The sequence below is a fragment of the Syngnathus floridae genome, chromosome 7, assembly GCF_059516105.1.
Source record: "Syngnathus floridae isolate MCC-2025c chromosome 7, RoL_Sflo_1.0, whole genome shotgun sequence".
Classification (NCBI taxonomy): Eukaryota; Metazoa; Chordata; class Actinopteri; order Syngnathiformes; family Syngnathidae; genus Syngnathus; species Syngnathus floridae.
The window spans coordinates 10,452,376-10,471,142 of NC_142419.1; the positions used below are offsets into that span (position 1 = coordinate 10,452,376).

General features: G+C 39.8%; 3 protein-coding genes across 4 annotated transcripts; 1 reads left to right on the plus strand and 2 right to left on the minus strand.

The window, feature by feature from the left end:
- The first annotated feature begins 1,597 nt into the window (after positions 1–1,597).
- LOC148395176 (homeobox protein otx5-like) lies at positions 1,598–6,720 on the plus strand. 2 transcript variants are annotated; one of them, XM_088381567.1, is made up of 3 exons: positions 1,598–2,318; positions 3,057–3,220; positions 4,433–6,720. In XM_088381567.1, exons 1-3 carry the CDS (start codon positions 2,219–2,221, stop codon positions 5,069–5,071), a joined length of 903 nt encoding a protein of 300 aa, XP_088237693.1. In that variant the 5' UTR covers positions 1,598–2,218; the 3' UTR covers positions 5,072–6,720. The 2 variants fall into 2 exon arrangements, with proteins under 2 accessions (XP_088237693.1, XP_088237694.1); XM_088381568.1 differs by having other exon boundaries at positions 1,602–2,318; positions 3,069–3,220.
- Positions 6,721–12,910: 6,190 nt separating this feature from the next.
- LOC148395177 (histone H3.3A) lies at positions 12,911–15,980 on the minus strand. The gene is made up of 4 exons (XM_088380667.1): positions 15,748–15,980; positions 14,640–14,783; positions 14,200–14,353; positions 12,911–14,111 (listed from the first exon to the last, which is right to left on the minus strand). Exons 2-4 carry the CDS (start codon positions 14,765–14,767, stop codon positions 13,983–13,985), a joined length of 411 nt encoding a protein of 136 aa, XP_088236793.1. The 5' UTR covers positions 14,768–14,783; positions 15,748–15,980; the 3' UTR covers positions 12,911–13,982.
- Positions 15,981–16,383: 403 nt separating this feature from the next.
- On the minus strand, positions 16,384–18,755 carry LOC148395178 (histone H3.3A). Its single transcript, XM_088380666.1, has 4 exons — positions 18,599–18,755; positions 17,577–17,722; positions 17,265–17,418; positions 16,384–17,175 (listed from the first exon to the last, which is right to left on the minus strand). Exons 2-4 carry the CDS (start codon positions 17,702–17,704, stop codon positions 17,047–17,049), a joined length of 411 nt encoding a protein of 136 aa, XP_088236792.1. The 5' UTR covers positions 17,705–17,722; positions 18,599–18,755; the 3' UTR covers positions 16,384–17,046.
- Between the last annotated feature and the right edge of the window lie 12 nt (positions 18,756–18,767).

The window sequence follows — 18,767 nt, forward strand, 5'->3', positions numbered from 1 at the left end:
TAGGAAACACTCACCTCATTGAGTAGATGAAGACATTTGACTTCAGATTTTGAACCATTGAAACACGCTGGTGAAATTCTGCCTGTGGCTCTGTGTGTGTCTTTATATCTCCGCTTTGGCTTTACAGAGCTAGATAAACCCCTTATACACTTTGGGCCGCAGCTACATTGTGCGCTTGTCTTTCATGTCTATGTGTGTGTGTGTGACTGTGGATTTTAAACTATAAGAAAGCCGATTCAATTAACAAGCAATGAGAATCGGCTTTGGACTTCGTGAAATTGTCTCGGCGCATTCGGAACCTGAGAGGACGTATAGTGACAAACCTAAAGAAGAAAAAAAAGTGTAAACATTGACAATACACAAAAACGAAAACATTTGAGTTGATAAAACGCCACCACTTGTGGTTTTGAAACGAATTTCACGAACAATTCTCCCACTCGTTTCTCATTTTCTTGGTTAAGTTCCAGCTGTTTTTCACTGCATCTGCACACAATCTCTGTTTATGAAAGAAATAACGGAACAAACAAATCATGTTACATGCTGGAGCCGTCGTTTGTAATTGTAATATAGTGATAGAACCTCTACGGTGAAATGTTTCACTTAACTTTATTGCGTGAGCGCGTTGTAGTTGCGGTGACTTTATTTGCGCCCGTTAAATTACAATTATTATTATTATTATTATTATTATTATTATTATTATTATTATTATTATTGTGTGTCACGGGCTGGTGGTACCCTGCATGTTGGGATTTAAAGCGGATTTAATTGCAAAACAAGCGCTCTTTTGTGCTGCCTTTAATCCGACCATAGCTCTCTTCTACACTCAGTTAGTCATTTCCATATACAGAGCAATTATGAATACATGCTCGTTAAAGTCTATACAGCACAACATATTTATCTATTTTTGATGCATAATCTTCCATCATTTTTGTCTGTGATTTCCCCATGAACCAATCCTGATTTGCAACAAAAAATGATGAAATGAAATGAAAAGGAAAAACAACGATTACACAACAACCACTTTATATGCGTTGGCAAACTTGTTAATGTCTGAAGAATTAATTGGTTAGTTTGTTAACCGTTTGTATCGATTGATGTGAATCAGTGGACAACATCAGCAAACGCCGTCTCAAATATATTTGAATTAGTTAAGATAGAAACAATATGCCTGTATGCCATTTACAATATGTATTAAATTGAATTAAAAAGCCATTAATAATATTTTTTCTAAACAGTTTGTTCATTCTTAATGAGGGCAAGAGTGTGAAAATGATCATACAAGTTTAGGATGGAAAATTAAATGTGGACGTGCGAGCTATATAGTCTCCGGTATATATTAAAAATCAGCCAACATGACAAATAATTTATATGAATCACATAACATTATTGTACGGGAGAGAGAGGTAAGAAAGAAAGAAAGAGGGAGAGAGAGAGAGAGAGAGAGAGAGAGAGAGAGAGAGAGAGAGAGAGAGAGAGAGAGAGAGAGAGAGAGAGAGAGAGAGAGAGAGAGAGAGAGAGAGAGAGAGAGAGAGAGAGAGAGAGAGAGAGAGGCAAGAGGGAGGGCTGTCTACTTAGGCAAGTTCTAATTAGCCAACCACTTCTTCTCTCGCCTCACTTTGTCCACTCTGCTTCCAAACGCATCTTCTCCAGCCAGCAGCTGAAGCGAGCAAGGGACCACCCGGACCCTACTCAATTTCTCACCATTCATTTGGAACTTCATTTTTCGGCAAAATCGAGCTGGAGACGTGCGCACTGCTGTTACGCATGACGGGGACTGCATAAAAAGACATCTTAGGGTCGTATACAATTACTCTGTAGCGTTCTGTTATAGTGTTTGGCTCGCTTTTGGGTTTTGTTTTGCACCTAAAATATTCAAACGGGTTATACGCGCACGGAGCGTAGCTGCTAATTTTGCAGGTGTCACGCAACAGGTGTATTGCAGACTCCTGCATTGTGAGCATCCCGTTAAGGGACACCGTAAAATAGACTGGAAATTGGTGGAAGAGAATCAGGACAGAGAGAGAGAGGCAAAGAGAGAGAGAGAGAGAGAGAGAGAGAGAGAGAGAGAGAGAGAGAGAGAGAGAGAGAGAGAGAGAGAGAGAGAGAGAGAGAGAGAGAGAGAGACCCCGTGGAGACAAACGAAGACCGTGTCGTGTTGTGAGAGAAGAGGAACAAGTGAGTGAGGGAGTGAGGGAGTGTTTTAAAGCCCACAGGAGGCATGATGTCCTACATTAAGCAACCCCATTACGCCGTGAACGGGTTAACTCTGTCCGGCCCGGGCATGGATCTCCTACACACCACCGCCGTTGGATACCCCAGTGAGTATTAATTGATTATCCTTAAATGGTGTCTTGAGTTTATTATTATCCTTTGATAAAAAAATGAAATGCGTGGAAATAGATCGGAATCAGCGAGAAAAACGCGTGCGATTCTTTACTGTGATTGTGCAATCATAGAAACATGTGTCAGTGTTCACTTGACCTATCAATTTAGCAGATTATAGAGTCAAAAAACAATGCAAAAAGTGTGTGAATAGGAAGACCGTTTGTTCTCACACGGACTTAACATTCAAACAAACCGCAATCTGTTGCATAACCTATATTTGATAAGAGACTCTCTTTGTATTTGGTTTTGTGCTAATCATGCTTTGCAACATCTGTCATCTGTGATGAAGAGATGACAGAAGGCAGGTTGGTAGCCAAGGTTGGCCCTTAATGTACTTGTAAATGCAGTTCGAAAATCAATGTGATGACTTGTGCGAATGTTTTCACTTTGTTTAGTTCTGCACGTTTTATTCGTTTGAAAAAAGTCAGTAAAGCCATTAATTTAGTTGAATGTTCGACTTAGCATGTTGAATATCTATGGGAAACGAATAAGAACATGAGAAAATAACTAGAGACATTATTATTATTATTATTATTATTATTATTATTATTATTATTATTATTATTATTATTATTATTATTATTATTATTATCAAAGATTGATGTCGTAATAATAACAATAAAAACGATTCAAATTCGAACGTTCTAATTTTCCTTTTGATTATTGTGTTGATTTCCATGCAGGTACTCCACGGAAACAACGTCGTGAGCGCACCACCTTTACGCGCGCACAGCTGGACATCCTGGAGGCTCTGTTTGCCAAAACGCGCTATCCAGACATCTTCATGAGGGAGGAGGTGGCCCTCAAGATCAATTTGCCCGAGTCCAGAGTACAGGTAAAGATGTCACATTATTAGGGACACTCCTTGAACTGGCTACAGTTTTTTTTTTATTAGTAGATTTTTTTATTTCTATTGAACCACTGGCTTCTCAACCAGGGCTCATCAACGTGGTGCCCACACGTACCACAGGGTAGCCATTTAAGGACCATATGAGTTTAAAAAAATAAAAATAAAAAAAAGGTCAGCGATGATGAGACATAGTGATTCTCTGGGAATGTTGTACAAATGATCATTTTAAAATGTTAACTGGCAGAGAATTATACACAAACAGTTTTGTAATTATTGTGAGAAATATGCTAATGGTCTTCACATAAATTGATAATAATAATAATAACAATAATAACAATAATAATAACAATAATAATAATAATAATAATATTTGAGCACATTTGTTATTTCAAAACCGTGTCCCATGCAGGTAACCTCACTAATCAGTAGCCAGAGGTAGCTCTCAGTTTGGTGGTGGTTGGTGTCCCCACCTCGGCAAAAACTCACAAAAGAATATTAAAAAGTGGAGTAAATTGAAAAAAAAAAATTAAAATCGATCATCACGGTACAAACCCCGGACAGACAGGTCGCATATCATATTGGTAAGCCACCTGATGTATAATTTCCACTCTATTGCATAACAAATGGGGCAGGAATCTTATAGCTCATTCCTTAATAGAGATGAAAATCACAATAACAGAGCAAACAAAACACAGACAAAACTCACCTATTGTCAACCGGTGGTCCGCGGCCCTCTAGCGGTGTATGATGGTATTCCAGGTGGTCCGCGAAATTGGAAATGGAAAATAATTGTAACATTTTTAAAATTAAAATTGATTTACTATTTAGACTTGTCTTATTTTACAGCTAATTTTGTAAATCATTTACCCATCCAAATTATGTCAAATGTAGCTGAGATTCCCAAAATAGACATACAGATGCAAATAAATAGCCAGTATAAGTCTATACTCCTTCCATGCAAAATAAAATAATATTCCACCAAAGCAGTGGTCCCCAAGTTGCTTCTTGGTTATAATAGTGGTCCCTTGGATAAAACCAGTTGATAACCCCTAAAGTAACGGATTGTTCTGAAGAAAGGTGTACAAAACAATATTAAAAATGATATTTCTCTGTCATTTTTTTAAATGATCAAGATTTCACATGGATTTTGACACTGACGTCAAAATGAAATGTTATGTGATCTTGCTTATCATCCAGGTATGGTTCAAGAACCGCCGTGCCAAGTGCCGCCAACAGCAACAGCAGAGTACAGGCCAATCCAAACCGCGGCCTCCTAAAAAGAAGCCCTCCCCAATTCGGGAGGCCAACACTGAGGCCAGTGCCAACCCGGCCAACGGTCCCTACAGCCCGCCACCGCCTCCTCCGGGCACCGCCATCGCCCCTAGTTCCAGCTCTGCTAGCGCCACAGTGTCCATATGGAGTCCGGCCTCCATATCTCCGTTGCCAGACCCCCTGTCCGCCTCCAGCACCCCCTGCATGCAGCGTACCAGCGCCTACCCCATGACCTACACCCAGGCCCCGGCCTACAGCCAGAGCTACGCTGGCTCCTCCTCCTACTTCACCGGCCTGGACTGTAGTTCCTACTTGTCACCCATGCACCCGCAGCTGTCGGGCACAGGAGGTGCCCTGAGTCCCATCACCGCCTCCTCCATGGGCGGGCCCCTCAGCCAGTCACCCGCCTCGCTCTCTTCCCAAGGCTACACGGCCGCTTCGCTTGGCTTCGGAGCTGTCGACTGTCTAGATTACAAGGACCAAGCTGCCTGGAAGCTCAATTTCAATGCCACAGACTGTCTGGACTACAAAGACCAGAACTCCTGGAAGTTCCAGGTCTTGTAAATAGCATCAAGCGAGAGGTCGGGAAGCGAGGGGATATGGGAAGAAATGTACAGTCAGTCAGAGTTGGGTGAATGATTAAATCACTGTTGTTTATTGTACAAGTTAAGCGAACAAACGGGGCTGGAATAATTTCTCTTTTTTCTGTTGATGATGGGCTCAATTATAAACTATTGAATATTAGCAATAATCATAATGACTAATAATAATCATAGGGAAGAAAGTGATACTGGTCCATCCAAGTGGCGTAGCTGTCATGTCAAGCACATAAAAAAAGACATGTTCAAGGAAAGTGTAGTTATAACAGAAGTATAATCTTTAAATAATTATTTTTTTATGTGACAATATTTTGGGTTAAACTGACTTTTCAACATGTGATCTGTAAAAGACACATTATGTGCTGATTTATTTCATACCACCTAACCGCCTCAATGGCTAAACTGTTTTGAGCAAAATTAATGACAAATTAACACAGTGAGTTCTTTATGTTTTCCTTCAAGATGTGTCTTGTTGTATTCATTGACATTCACTTCTCCAAATAAGACTGCTTTCCATCATTTGAAGCATTGAACCCACCAGATGAGCTTCCCCAATGGGAACCTTCGAGAGGTGCAGATCAAAAGGCCATCCAAGCTGATGATTCCCCAGAAGCCTTGTTTGATATTGACCCTATTCAGCCCGCGTGTGATCCAAGTCAAGAGGATTGATCGAGTCCCCTGAAGTGACTGCAGTACAAACTTGTTGCCTTTGAGCATGCTTGGGGTGAATGGCTCATGCATTGTTAGTTTAATAGGATCAACTCTTGGGCAACAATGGCCCCATTGTGGCAATTGGCACTCAACAACCCCCCCCCTCCTGCTCCTTTTCACGAGAGGTTGGCAGAATTGAAGCAGTTCTGCTAAATGACTGTATTGTTAGATTTTTTTTTTTTTTTCTCGAGACATCTGATGAGCAAAAAGACTGCACCAGGGAATGGGGAAGAAAGTGCCAATGCACCTGCCCGCCCTTAGTACAGAGAGTTTGTTGTCTCTCAAAATGTCCATCCAACATGTAAAAAATGTGATGGGTATCAATATATGTATTTCATGTATCTTATTTTGTATTAGACTTCAATATTGCTGTTTCTTGAAACATTTGTGGAGTTGTCAAAGTAAAAGTAAAACTTGTCGTCATTTGTTTTTGAAGTTGATATTATCAGTATAACTTACTGTGATCAACATCAATGATATTATTTCTTTAGCTGGCACGGCCATTACTTAAATACTTTTTTTTTTGTACATATTCAATCCTGGAAATGCAACCACGTCTCATATATGCACTCCAAGCAATGCATCTCTCGCGCTTAAATCTTAGTAAAATGCCAACTTTTTTCTTTTTTTTCCTTTCGATATTTTTCTGCTTTTTGTCCAACTCAGGGTTTTGTCTGATAAAAGTAGCAGTAATAGGAACAATGCTGGTAATGCTTCTTAATCTCAATTTACTCTACTTATGTCTTTTGCATCATTATATCATCTCTGCTTTATTTTTCTGATATGAATGATTGTTCTTCTTTTATATATTTCATTTGTCTCCTGTATTTGTTTGACCAGTCAGCACCAGTATCCTGCTAGATAGCTTTAATGTTTCAAAGACATTAAACAACCTTGTGTAAATTTTGGGTCTGCTGGGGCTCTTCTTACAGCATGCTGCTGCTGGTGCTGCTGAAGCCTTATGAGATCATCAACGAAGACCTCCATCTCTGTGTGCTGTATCTCTAAGAACCTGAACTTTGCAACCAAAGGTGCAAGGTTTGAGTCCTGCTGTGACCAAAAAGGGTATGTACCCTTTAGAAATGCTGGAATAAAAATAGGACCGACCCAGGAAGTTGGGTTAATTTGAAGGACGGACGGGAGGCTGGACGAACAGATGGATGGACGAACAGATGGATAGACAGATAGAAGGATAGATGGACGGACGGGCAGAGTGAGAGAGACAGCGCTAGATAGATAGATAGATAGATAGATAGATAGATAGATAGATAGATAGATAGATAGATAGATAGATAGATAGATAGATAGATAGATAGATAGATAGATAGATAGATAGATAGATAGATAGATAGATAGATAGATAGATAGATAGATAGATAGATAGATAGATAGATAGATAGATAGATAGATAGATAGATAGATAGATAGATAGATAGATAGATAGATAGATACTGAGGGTCCTGTAATCCCCCTGCAAGCAGCATATGGACAGGGGAGTGCAGAAACACAGACACAGATACACTCTGGACTTAGAAATATGATTCATTTCTTTCCGAGCTCTAATCCTCTCGAAACAAGCTGGCGGCCAGTCTGCTCTGAAGGCACACTGTAATCATGCCACGGGCTGCGAGCGCTGACCAGCCTCTCTATCATCCCCCATGACACCCCCTCCCCCCCATTTTCACCCTCCAGTCCAATTTCATCTTAATCGATTCCTAATCCCGATGCCGCCAAACGTACACGCGCCAAGCATGAGGCTAAGCGCTCGTCCATATACATACATGTTACACACACGGCAACAAATTCACACATGCACAAGTCATTTAGTTGAAAAATGAAAAACATGTATAATCTTACAAAGACACATGGTAAAATTCTGTTTAAATTATAGATGGACCCAAAGCTCATGCAAAAGTACGAAGGGAATATTTTGCTTTGTGGAATCAGGACACAATGTGATTTTGAAGTGCGTTGCGAAGCATAATCAAAAGCATAAGTCATGAAAGAAGATTTGTAATCGTGCAGTAATGCTGCTAAATCACACCTACAGCAGTGTAAGTCGGTTTGAATGATCTGTAGCTAGCAGTGCTAACAGGATCAGCATTACTCTATGAATGGATCAACCAGCGACTGTCACATACACTTCTGATGAGGGCTTTGCTGCAGATTACATTTTTAACACCTTGTTAATATCACTAATAGTAAAAATCAGTGTTTAGCATTTAGACTAATATGCCCCCAAACCAGTTGGATTATAACACTGATTGACCTCTGTACATACATACATGGGCACTCACAAAGGTTATTGTATTTTGTTGCGGCATTTTGGCCCATCTGTATAATTTTTATTGATTTTGTCTTTTGAGCCACAAAACCAAAGTGTAAACATGTCCTGTCTGCTTGACACCCTCTTTTATTTCCCATTCACGCTCAGGCCACATTGGTTTCCTTCAGTCCGGTCATGCCATGCACCTCTCGCGGTGTGCTCCTTTTGCGCCACCTCTCCTTGCAGTTTGTTATTCTTGCTGATCTAATTTAGAGAATGTCCCAAATCCTCTTAGTGTCCTGCGCCCTCAGCGCAACGCTAAGTGAATTAGACAGGATTACTGTCTACCTCTTCCTTCCTTCTCTTGCAATTTCTTGTCATCAGACTGTCACTCATCAATTCATCACTATGACCAACTTTCTCCGGACAAGTCTCATTTAACCAGCAGGATTAAGATTGCGTCAGTTTTATAATGATATTGGTCCCATAAGATGAATGCTCGTCCAGCTCGAAACCTTGTGGAACAGCAAGGTCAATTTTTCTGTATTTGTAAGACATTTGGGTTTCAGATCAAAAGATGAATATGAAACTGATATTTAGAAATCCAGCATTTTTTTGATCATATTTACATCTAGATGTGTCGAATAACTCAATACAGAGCACCTTTAGTTTGAATCCATCCACTTTTCACGTGAGCAAAAGTATTGGAACATGTGATTCTTGTTGCTCAGGTGTTTTAGATTGATCGCCTAAATATTAGATAGTACTTTTTTTGTTTTGGGTTTCACTTGTGTTTTTGATATTTAGCAAACATGAAGACTAGAGAGCTGTTGATGCGAGTAAAGCGAATTATTTTTGGACTCCTTTCAAAGCATCGGAAATGTCCGCCTGTCAAAGGTATCAAAACCTAAATATTCATAAAACAGGATAGATTTCTTTTACAGAATGTGCAGTTGAAAATAAAGTAAGGCCTGGTTTATGTTCCTCCATGTCACTGCCAAGCCTGTTTTTTTTTAGACCTTATAAAACTTTTTTTTTCATCATGTTTTGTTTTGCTCACGTAGTGCATGCAGGTCAGTCGTTTTCATTCTGATACAATTTAGCTTGCAGCATAGCTGTCCTGATAGGGAAACTATTTTGTGCCGAGAATATTTTGTGCCTATTGTGCCTCGGCATCAATATATTGATATATATATTATAGTGATATACAAATTTATTTGTACTTTTTTTTCCTTTTGTACTTCCATACATTTCAGAGTTTGGACTTTTTCACTTTTGCTTAAGTGCAGGTGTTTTACCAGTTGTGCTACTATTACCAGAGTCTTTATTTCCTTATGAATAACTTTCGTTACAAAATCAGAATACTTTTACCTTTGGTGTTAGGCCTCAGGAGTACAACTGTATTGTGTGTGCGTGTGTGTATGTGTGTGTGACATTATTCTTAAAAAAAAGAGCACTTCTACTCTTAGAACTCAGTTTTGTCCAAATAGACACTTTGCTGCAGTTACAGCATCAAATATGACCTTTGCATGTGTTCATGTTCAAGCCCCCTTTTAGAGTAAACCTCTGTCCCCCCTCTCGCTTTGTCTTCCAATGCTCTTTGTCTCTAACACACACACACACACGCACGCACACACACACACACACACACATACACATACATACACACACACACACGATTGCTTTCCTCCCTCACTTTCAGTAATTCCAGCGTTGCCTCTCTCGCTTGCGTAGCTCGTCCTAATCCAGTTTTGACCTCAATCCCGTGATGTAACGGATCATGTGATAGGGAGAAAAAGTGGGAGAAATGGAATAAGGAAAGAGGGGAACAGGACAAAATGTGGGGGAACATGCTTTAATCCTCCGAGATCGAGCCACATCCCAATCCCGCATTGTTGGGATGGGTGAGGGAGTGAGCGAATGCGTCCATTAAGTTACCACATACTATATGATCTTGCACTCTCTCTCACAGAGACACAAACACACACACTCACAAACATGTCCACATGCGAGCACAGACACAATGTGAAAACAAGTCAACATGTTTGTTTCATCTCTTTAACTCAGAGGCTATTAAAGTCTGCATGGTGCCAAAACACAACAACACAACATCCATTGTGTTTGTGACTGAAGGCCACCAGTTGACAAATATTTACTGAATTTGGTCATGCCTACATTTGTATGGCTTTTGTTGTTAAGCCTACATATATGAATTTACCTGGATTTAACCAGATGCATCATTTGTCATTCTATTGATTTATTTTAAAGCTGCGATTGTTGAGTTTTGGCACAGTAATGTGATGTGACACTTGTATATATACATATTTTAATACATAAATAGATACATATTTTAATATATACTATATATAGATGCATATTTTAATATACATATATGCATATATATATATATATATATATATATATAGATACATATTATTATATATATCAAATCTGCACGTTTTATCAACAAAAATGAGATGCACCGTAAATGTTTTGACTGTTTTACATTACTTGAACTGGCCGTTAGGGGAAGCTGTGGAGGCACATCAGCGTTGGTAACTTTTGGTGGAATATTTTCTAGGGCTGCTGCTCAAACACAGTGTTAACAATATCATCGTGCCTCCAGTAATTTTTTATGGCCCACTAAAACAAACCAAGGGTGTTTACTTCATGTTTCATGTTACATTTGTAATTATAAGCATGTTTTTTTTCACCAAATTCCATTTTTTAATTAAAGTGTCTATATTCCATTGACACTAGTTTTCATTAGTTATGATTTCAAATTCTATATATTATAACAATTAAATGAAGTGGCAATTACCTATCCTAATATGATGAGCTGGTTTTAGATTTGTATCATTTTAACAGTCATAACAGCCCTTGGAGGAAACCATAATCACCATAAGGCCTGCATTGTAAATACATCTAAAATCTTTGACCTACTTGCTGAATTTGGTTATCACGGTTTGATGGGTCATAGTAAATAGACATAATGGCATCCGACTGTAACAAAAAGTGAAATATGTTTCTGGCAAATGTGCAACTCTTCATACTACTGACATAAAAAAATTCACACACAGTCACATCTGGTTTGATTCCCCACCCCACAACCTCTCAAGCTGCTCCTGCATTGTACCACTCTAAACTCCATGCCCCTCCTTCCTTGTGTACCAGTTGTGCACTAATCTGTCACCAACCTCTCAACCTGCTCACTCGTCACCACTCAACCCACCATGCACATCTCTCTCTTCCTCAACAGCCGTCCCTATCTTCCACCCCCTCCTCCCCACCACCACAACTCTCCTCCCCACCCCCCCACCCGTCTACCAATCTGAGCACTGTGTTAATCTGGTGCTGCGCTGCTGGTCAGCACTTTGAGAAGCAGACAGACAGATTGGCTGTAATCCCCTGAGTGCCACAGATGGAGGGCCACCACACAGACCTTGGGGAAGGTGAACACACTGTTGTACACGTGCATACAAACACACACACACACATGCACGCACACGCACACAAAGAATTCTCATTAGAATGAAATATGTATGCATGTCCTGGACATGATGTCCTTCATTTAGATGCGTGACTGCATTCGTTTAGTCAATTATATGATGAGGCTGATGACCAATATCAGCACCCATTAGCCATAAACAATACAAATACTCATGCTCATGTTGTTAGTTATTTGGTGACAATGGGTAAAAAAGTTTCGATCTCAGTTGATAGCTTCAACATACAAATATTTTTTCTGTATCATGTAGAAATGTATTTATATACTATGAGACAATAGCACAATAAAACCCCACCAATGTATCATTATTCCAAATTTATGGTGGCAGAGGGGGGCTATAGCCCCATCAGAAATCAGTGTAGTTCGTCAGTGAAGCCCCGATAATATTAAAAAATGGATTTATATATAGTTTTCTCAGACCCCCTATTGGTGAAGCACCCCCTTCAGCCGTGCTGCATCCAGATAATAAATGATTGTTTTGAAGAATTAGACCCACCGCACACAAACGCAAAAAACAATTGTTCATTCATAGTTTATCTGATGTGTGGGTGTGTGTTTGTGTGTGTGCATCTGTGTGCACACAGTGATGTCCATGCAAAACAACAGGATTAAAGTCTAGTGTTTGATTAGATGTTTGTTCATCTCTGAGTATTTCATTGAAATGAGCATAGCCAAGGCACGTTTGTCTACTTCAATGTAATGAATATGGCTGAGGACATGGCTTTATCCCTTTTAATCAAGGAAGTAGAATGATTACGTGAAATAATGTTGAAGGGACATGCATCAACCCATGAAAAGGATATAATGCACACTGGAAAATTAGTTTCCACATCAAATCAATCAGTGGTGGTCCATCAGGGGCTTCAAGGCCTTCTCTGTTGGCCTAAAAATCATCTGAATGAATAACACTGATATTAATTACATTTTGTCCATGAATCATTTCAAAAGGACTGTACTGTATTCCCTGATATGGACTGCTTGGTGCCTGAGTGTCCGGCAAGTAAACAAGCCAGCTCCAGGAAGCTCATTCATCTGCCAGTTGTTAGGAAGCACCAGGACAAGACACGCTGCAGACTTTCTTTCCCAGCTTGTATAGAAATGCCTGAGTAGGAAGTTTGGGCTGCCTTGCTTCAACGGGATGGATGGGTAAGTCTTTTACTGACATCTAGTGGCATACTTCACAACTGCACCCAGGCCAATGGTTTGGCTCAAGTCATTGTGAAGTGTTCTTAATACCAAATTCTGTACTGAACAGAGTAGAATTTATTTGGAACATAATTCTTCATATATTAATAAGAGCACATAAGGAGTACACGTAATAGGCGTGTGTAACATCCATTTATTGCCATCTTATTTGACAAATTTGGAAATTACAAACATTGCTTTATTAAAACATCACCAATGTTTCAATAAAAGAACACGAGAAACACAAAAATTAAGTTGTGGGGTTACAACTAAACAAATAAGACTGATGATCAAACTACTTGGAGGGAGGAAAAAAATAAAAAAGAAGCAGAGGGAAAACTGATAAGAGAGGGGAACAAAATTATTTGAAATAACACTACATCTCACTTTGTCTTAAAAAAAAGAAAGAAAAAAAAAAGAATTGCCTCATAATGGAACCATATAAATCTCCCATCAAGATTTATGTTCAACAAAGAGCCAAGAATCTGAGAGTATTTGCACGAAAGACTCTTTCAAACTTTGGCTGAAACATTTCAAGGAAAGCAAAAAAGAAATAACATTAAAAAAAATGTTTAGGTCCTTTTGTTTTTATAGGAAAAGAGGATTGATTATAAACCTATTTCAGATCTATTTGGGTTTGTTCACCATGTTGCAGTGAGAAGTAATCTAGTGTTATTTGAGGGAAAGAAAATATATGAAGAATACAAATAACCATCAATATTCTAAACATTGTCTCCAGATATGTTGATGGATTGTGTAGAGGAGACCTCTGTGGTGATAAGAGCTAACACTTATGCAGACACATTGAACGGACAGAGAACCCCACCGAGACTGATGTTGAGGTCTCTGCGCACCTGGGAGCTGAGGCTGGTGCGTGATTCAGACCAGAAGCGATCATCTAGTTCCCTGCTGGAAAGAAGCTAGAAGAAGCCCATCCTCTGTCTAAATTAGCACTGGGTTTCCTGGCAGTATTCTTGTCATCATGGTTCCCCCCCACAAGAGAGTGCCCATTCATTACCAAAGAGTTGATACATGCACATAAAAGGAGTACCATGGAAGGCTTCTGCTGAGAGCACTAAGAAAAAAAACACTATTAACTTGATTATTAAACAAACAGTTTCCCTACATACTACTACAAAGAGAAAGGGATGCAAAAGTGAGGATATACTGTACAAACAGACGCGTGAAAAATACAAAGACATTTATTTACGCGCGCTCCCCACGGATGCGACGTGCCAGTTGGATGTCTTTTGGCATGATGGTGACACGCTTGGCATGGATGGCACACAGATTGGTGTCCTCAAACAGACCCACCAGGTAGGCCTCACTGGCTTCCTATGACAGCAGAAAAATATTGAGGCCTTTTAGTGAGATGACATCACCACATTGATAAGATACCAAAGCTAATCTGAATGACACAGACCTGGAGAGCACCAATGGCTGCACTCTGGAAACGCAGATCCGTCTTGAAGTCCTGCGCAATTTCTCTCACCAAGCGCTGGAACGGCAGCTTGCGGATCAGAAGTTCAGTGGACTTCTGGTAACGACGGATCTCACGCAGAGCAACGGTACCGGGCCTAAAAAACATTTCCACAGCAAGAAAATCAATATTAGTTGTGATCTATTTTATAATGCATTTCACACATTTATACTGTTTACTGTAGGGCTGGGCGGTATATCGGTATGACGAGTTCTACTAATATATTTCAGATAGAGATATGTATTTGGGACAATCCCACTATACCGATATATATTTAGGTACTGCCCAGCCCCAGTTTACTATATCCCTGATGTGCCAGCAAAAATTACTCATACAAAATCTAAATATATTTTGACACATGTGAGAAGTTACAAAAAATGCACCTGTAGCGATGGGGCTTCTTCACACCACCAGTGGAGGGAGCGCTCTTCCGGGCAGCCTTTGTGGCCAGCTGCTTACGTGGAGCTTTGCCTCCAGTGGATTTACGGGCAGTCTGCTTGGTACGGGCCATTGCTACTTAAGATTGTCTGAAGATGATGGAAACAATATAAAGACACGTTGCGTCTTGCATCAAATAGTTGGACATGATTATCATTAATTAACAACATACTATGGAAATACTAATTCACTTCCTTCTTTTTTATGTGATAAATGCACTAAGTCAAGATTACACCACCCCAATATGGAGCTCCATGAAGAGTTAAAATATTCAACACGACTGAGTATGATGTGGTGCTCTGCAAACAAAGCCAAACATTGGGAAATTCATATCTCTGAATTATTAGCAAAACTGTGCGTTAATGTATTTTCAAAGGGAAACATTTGGTACAGCTATTGCATTGCATCAGTCTCAATAGTTTGTAAGTATTCATGTTTCGATCAGTATTTTAAGATTTCGAACTTAAAAAAAAAAAGTTTACGTCACAGACCCATGAGACATCAATCAAAGGCGAATAGCTATACAATTGGCCTTTAGTAAACGTAAACATGAAAAATAAGCCAATCAGCGCGTTCCTACTGGTAAGCGGGCGGGCTTCACAGTTGCTTCCAGTCTTTGTGGGCCCGCCCCCTTCGCTCTGATGATGGCGGCGGTTTGATGCGCAAACGGGGTGAAGACCAAGGCAGATAGAGCAGCACGTAAACAACTCAGATTTAACAAGTTGCCGGTGTTTCCAGTTATCGGGAAATACAATTATTACTTGGAAGACATTCCAAGGATTTCCGAAATATTCAAAGCACTCTTGAACGGCCCCACTAGCGGTGCAGAACCGATTTGAATCGGCGCACAATTCGAAACAGAAATTCGCCTCGTCTGAGCGGCTGTAGAAAGACTGCGACTTGACTGTCGTCGTCTCCTCCGCGGCATGTTGTTTTAAAACACCACAAAACGAGCGTTTATTCGCCGAATAAATCAACGCGAGAATTGAGTAAGTTATACTAAAAAATCTAAAGTTAATTGGCAGCTAGAATAGCTTGTAGGAAATGACTTACGTCGAGAAAAAGTGAACCGAAGTGACGAGAAAGCTTTCGCTTGTTATTTTCTTCTTCGTATCCACAATGAGAGGAAGCGTCCAGCGGGTAAAATGGCCGCCGCATCAATCAAGTGTCCCTAAATGCGACAGTATCGAAGTCGTTCACGTTTAATTTGGACTTGACTCAGGACTATCAAACTAGTCTCAGCATGTTTGACCACACTCGCTTATTTTTCCTGTAACAACACGACGCTTTCTTACAAGTTAGTGAGCTGCTTGGTCCTATTTTTAACTTGTCAACATGTATGTGATTTCCGGTCGTAAATTGAGTGGCAGAAAAAAGTTACTTTTACTGTATTTATGGTGGCATGATATAAATGGATGTGAAAGGACTTATTGAAATAAAAACAATTGTAAATTTTGATTTACATAATTAAATTTTTGGACGAACCCGTTACTACCAAACTGTATTTATTTTTAAACGTATTATGCATTTATGCCATCTATTTTTGTTCCTACCTCATCACTCACAATTTTAATCACCATTTTTACTAAATATTACAGCAGCAACGCTGGCTAAAAAAAATCACGAGCTGTCTAAACGCTCATTACTATTTTCTTGTAAATGTTAAAGATAGCATTCAATCACACACTATTCAACCACAATTAGTTTATTCATGTCTGTATGTGAATTTTGGAGTACAAATGTTTTAGCCTTCAAAATGACCAAACACACATACAAAAAAACAGTAGAAAAAAAATAGGTTATCGACCTGAGAGAGAAACCAAAACATCATATAACCTTGCATGGACATAACAGTGTGGTGAAAACCAAGTGTCAATTCAATTTCGGTCTGCTACATATTTGCCGCGTATAAGTGTCAAACCATGCAGTCATTATAGTGCAATGACATTTTAACCAGAATAAAATATTTGGATTCTGATACAATATTAAACACCACCATTGTAAAAATAGAACTGACTGTGTTTTATGTCTTTTAAAAAGAAAAACAGAGGACCCATTATATCATTGTTTGCAGACTGAAAATGTCGACGCTATGTAATATGCTCATTCCAGATTACACACTACTTACTCATGGCTAATAAAAACACCATATTCATATCGATAGATAAAGTGAGGAGTGTAAAGTTTAAACCTAAATGAATATATATCTAAACAAACTCTTCTACTTGTAGCACCAACCAAGACAATCACACATTTACGATTATCACAGTCATAATATATAGAGAACCTCAAACCAAACTACTATCTATATAGGGAGAAGGAAAGGATGGTGATGAGCAGACAGAAAAAAAATTAAGCGCGCTCCCCACGGATGCGACGCGCCAGCTGGATGTCTTTGGGCATGATAGTGACGCGCTTGGCATGGATGGCACACAGGTTGGTGTCTTCAAACAGACCCACCAGGTAAGCCTCGCTTGCCTCCTAAAACGCAAGAAAAATAATGAGGCATTTTTAGTGAGATGACATCACCACATTGATAAGATACCAAAGCTAATCTGAATGACACAGACCTGCAGAGCACCAATGGCTGCACTCTGGAAACGCAGGTCTGTCTTGAAGTCCTGGGCGATTTCTCTCACCAAGCGCTGGAAGGGCAGCTTGCGGATCAGAAGCTCAGTGGACTTCTGGTAACGACGGATCTCACGCAAAGCCACGGTCCCGGGCCTGTACAAGACAGAAAAAATATTGCACTTTGTTTCCTGATGGTCCACATCAGTACATTACAGGAATCCTGATTTTGTCATCTTGTATAACAGAGCAAGATGTTGTTGAAGATTATTAAATTCTTGTCTTGCTTAATTAAAGAGGCACATGGCTCTCACCTGTAGCGATGGGGCTTCTTCACACCTCCGGTGGAAGGGGCACTCTTTCGGGCAGCCTTGGTGGCCAGCTGCTTACGTGGAGCTTTACCTCCAGTGGACTTACGAGCAGTCTGCTTTGTACGGGCCATTGCTACTGTGGATCAAAGCTAAAAGTATACAAAGTTTGGTTTCAGTTAAAGTATGCCAAATTAAAAGTGTCATGTGAATATAGCATTGTGGTTGTGGATATAGAGGGCATGCAAAACTGGAATATTAATCTAAAAGTTGGAAAATGTGTAAAACGATATAAAAGTATGGTATTAACATTACAAACGCTTTTATTCAGATTGTTGTACGCGTTAGGACATGTTTTTCAACAAGGGCAGTTTAGAAACAGAAGGCGTGATGTAATAAATGACAGCCGAGAGGTCCAATCAGGCGAGCACTTGAAAGCTGTTATGGAGGTTTCAACCAATGACACTAGCATTGCAGAAATCCCTCCCATTGCGCAGCGAAAAGGGTATGTTCGCTTAGTTTAAAATGTGCTCCCTGTGTGGCACTAGCGTATATTTTCCTATTGAGAACGAGCTATTTTAGAAGAAACACGAGTGACACCGCCCCCGTTGGCTGCCCTATGTTCGTCCACTAACACACCCTCACATAATGGCTGGCTGCTGCCATGAAGCACGTAAACGGGAAGGAAAATTCACTAGTGTTCGCAATACTGGTGGAGAAAACGATCGAATTGCGTAAACCCCGTTGAATGAAAGTGGAATATTATTTTCGGAGACGATATTAGACATGTCAAGTTTTCACTTGGTGGACATTATTTTGTCAGCAGACTATTTAGTAAAGGCGCACTTCCGAGACAAAATCGAGCAGACCACGAAAGCTTCTTCAGGTTGCTGACTCGCAGCAGGCGGATAAAGGCTCGACGGCTTTGCGTTTTATTTTGGTTTTCAATCAACGAAATATTCGTCCATCCGATATTCAGAACTTCTGGAAATGATAGATTTACGTTCGAATGAAAATATGATACATACCTTTGAATTTTTAGTGAGAAATTGCAGCTTTCAATTGCGATTTAATTTCTTGAGTCTCTTACGCGTTGTTCTCGCTACAAAATGAAGGGAGGGAAAAAAGAAAAAGAATCGGAGCGCGTTTGGAGGCACGTTTCCCATGATGCATTTGGGACAAACATACATGCCACAA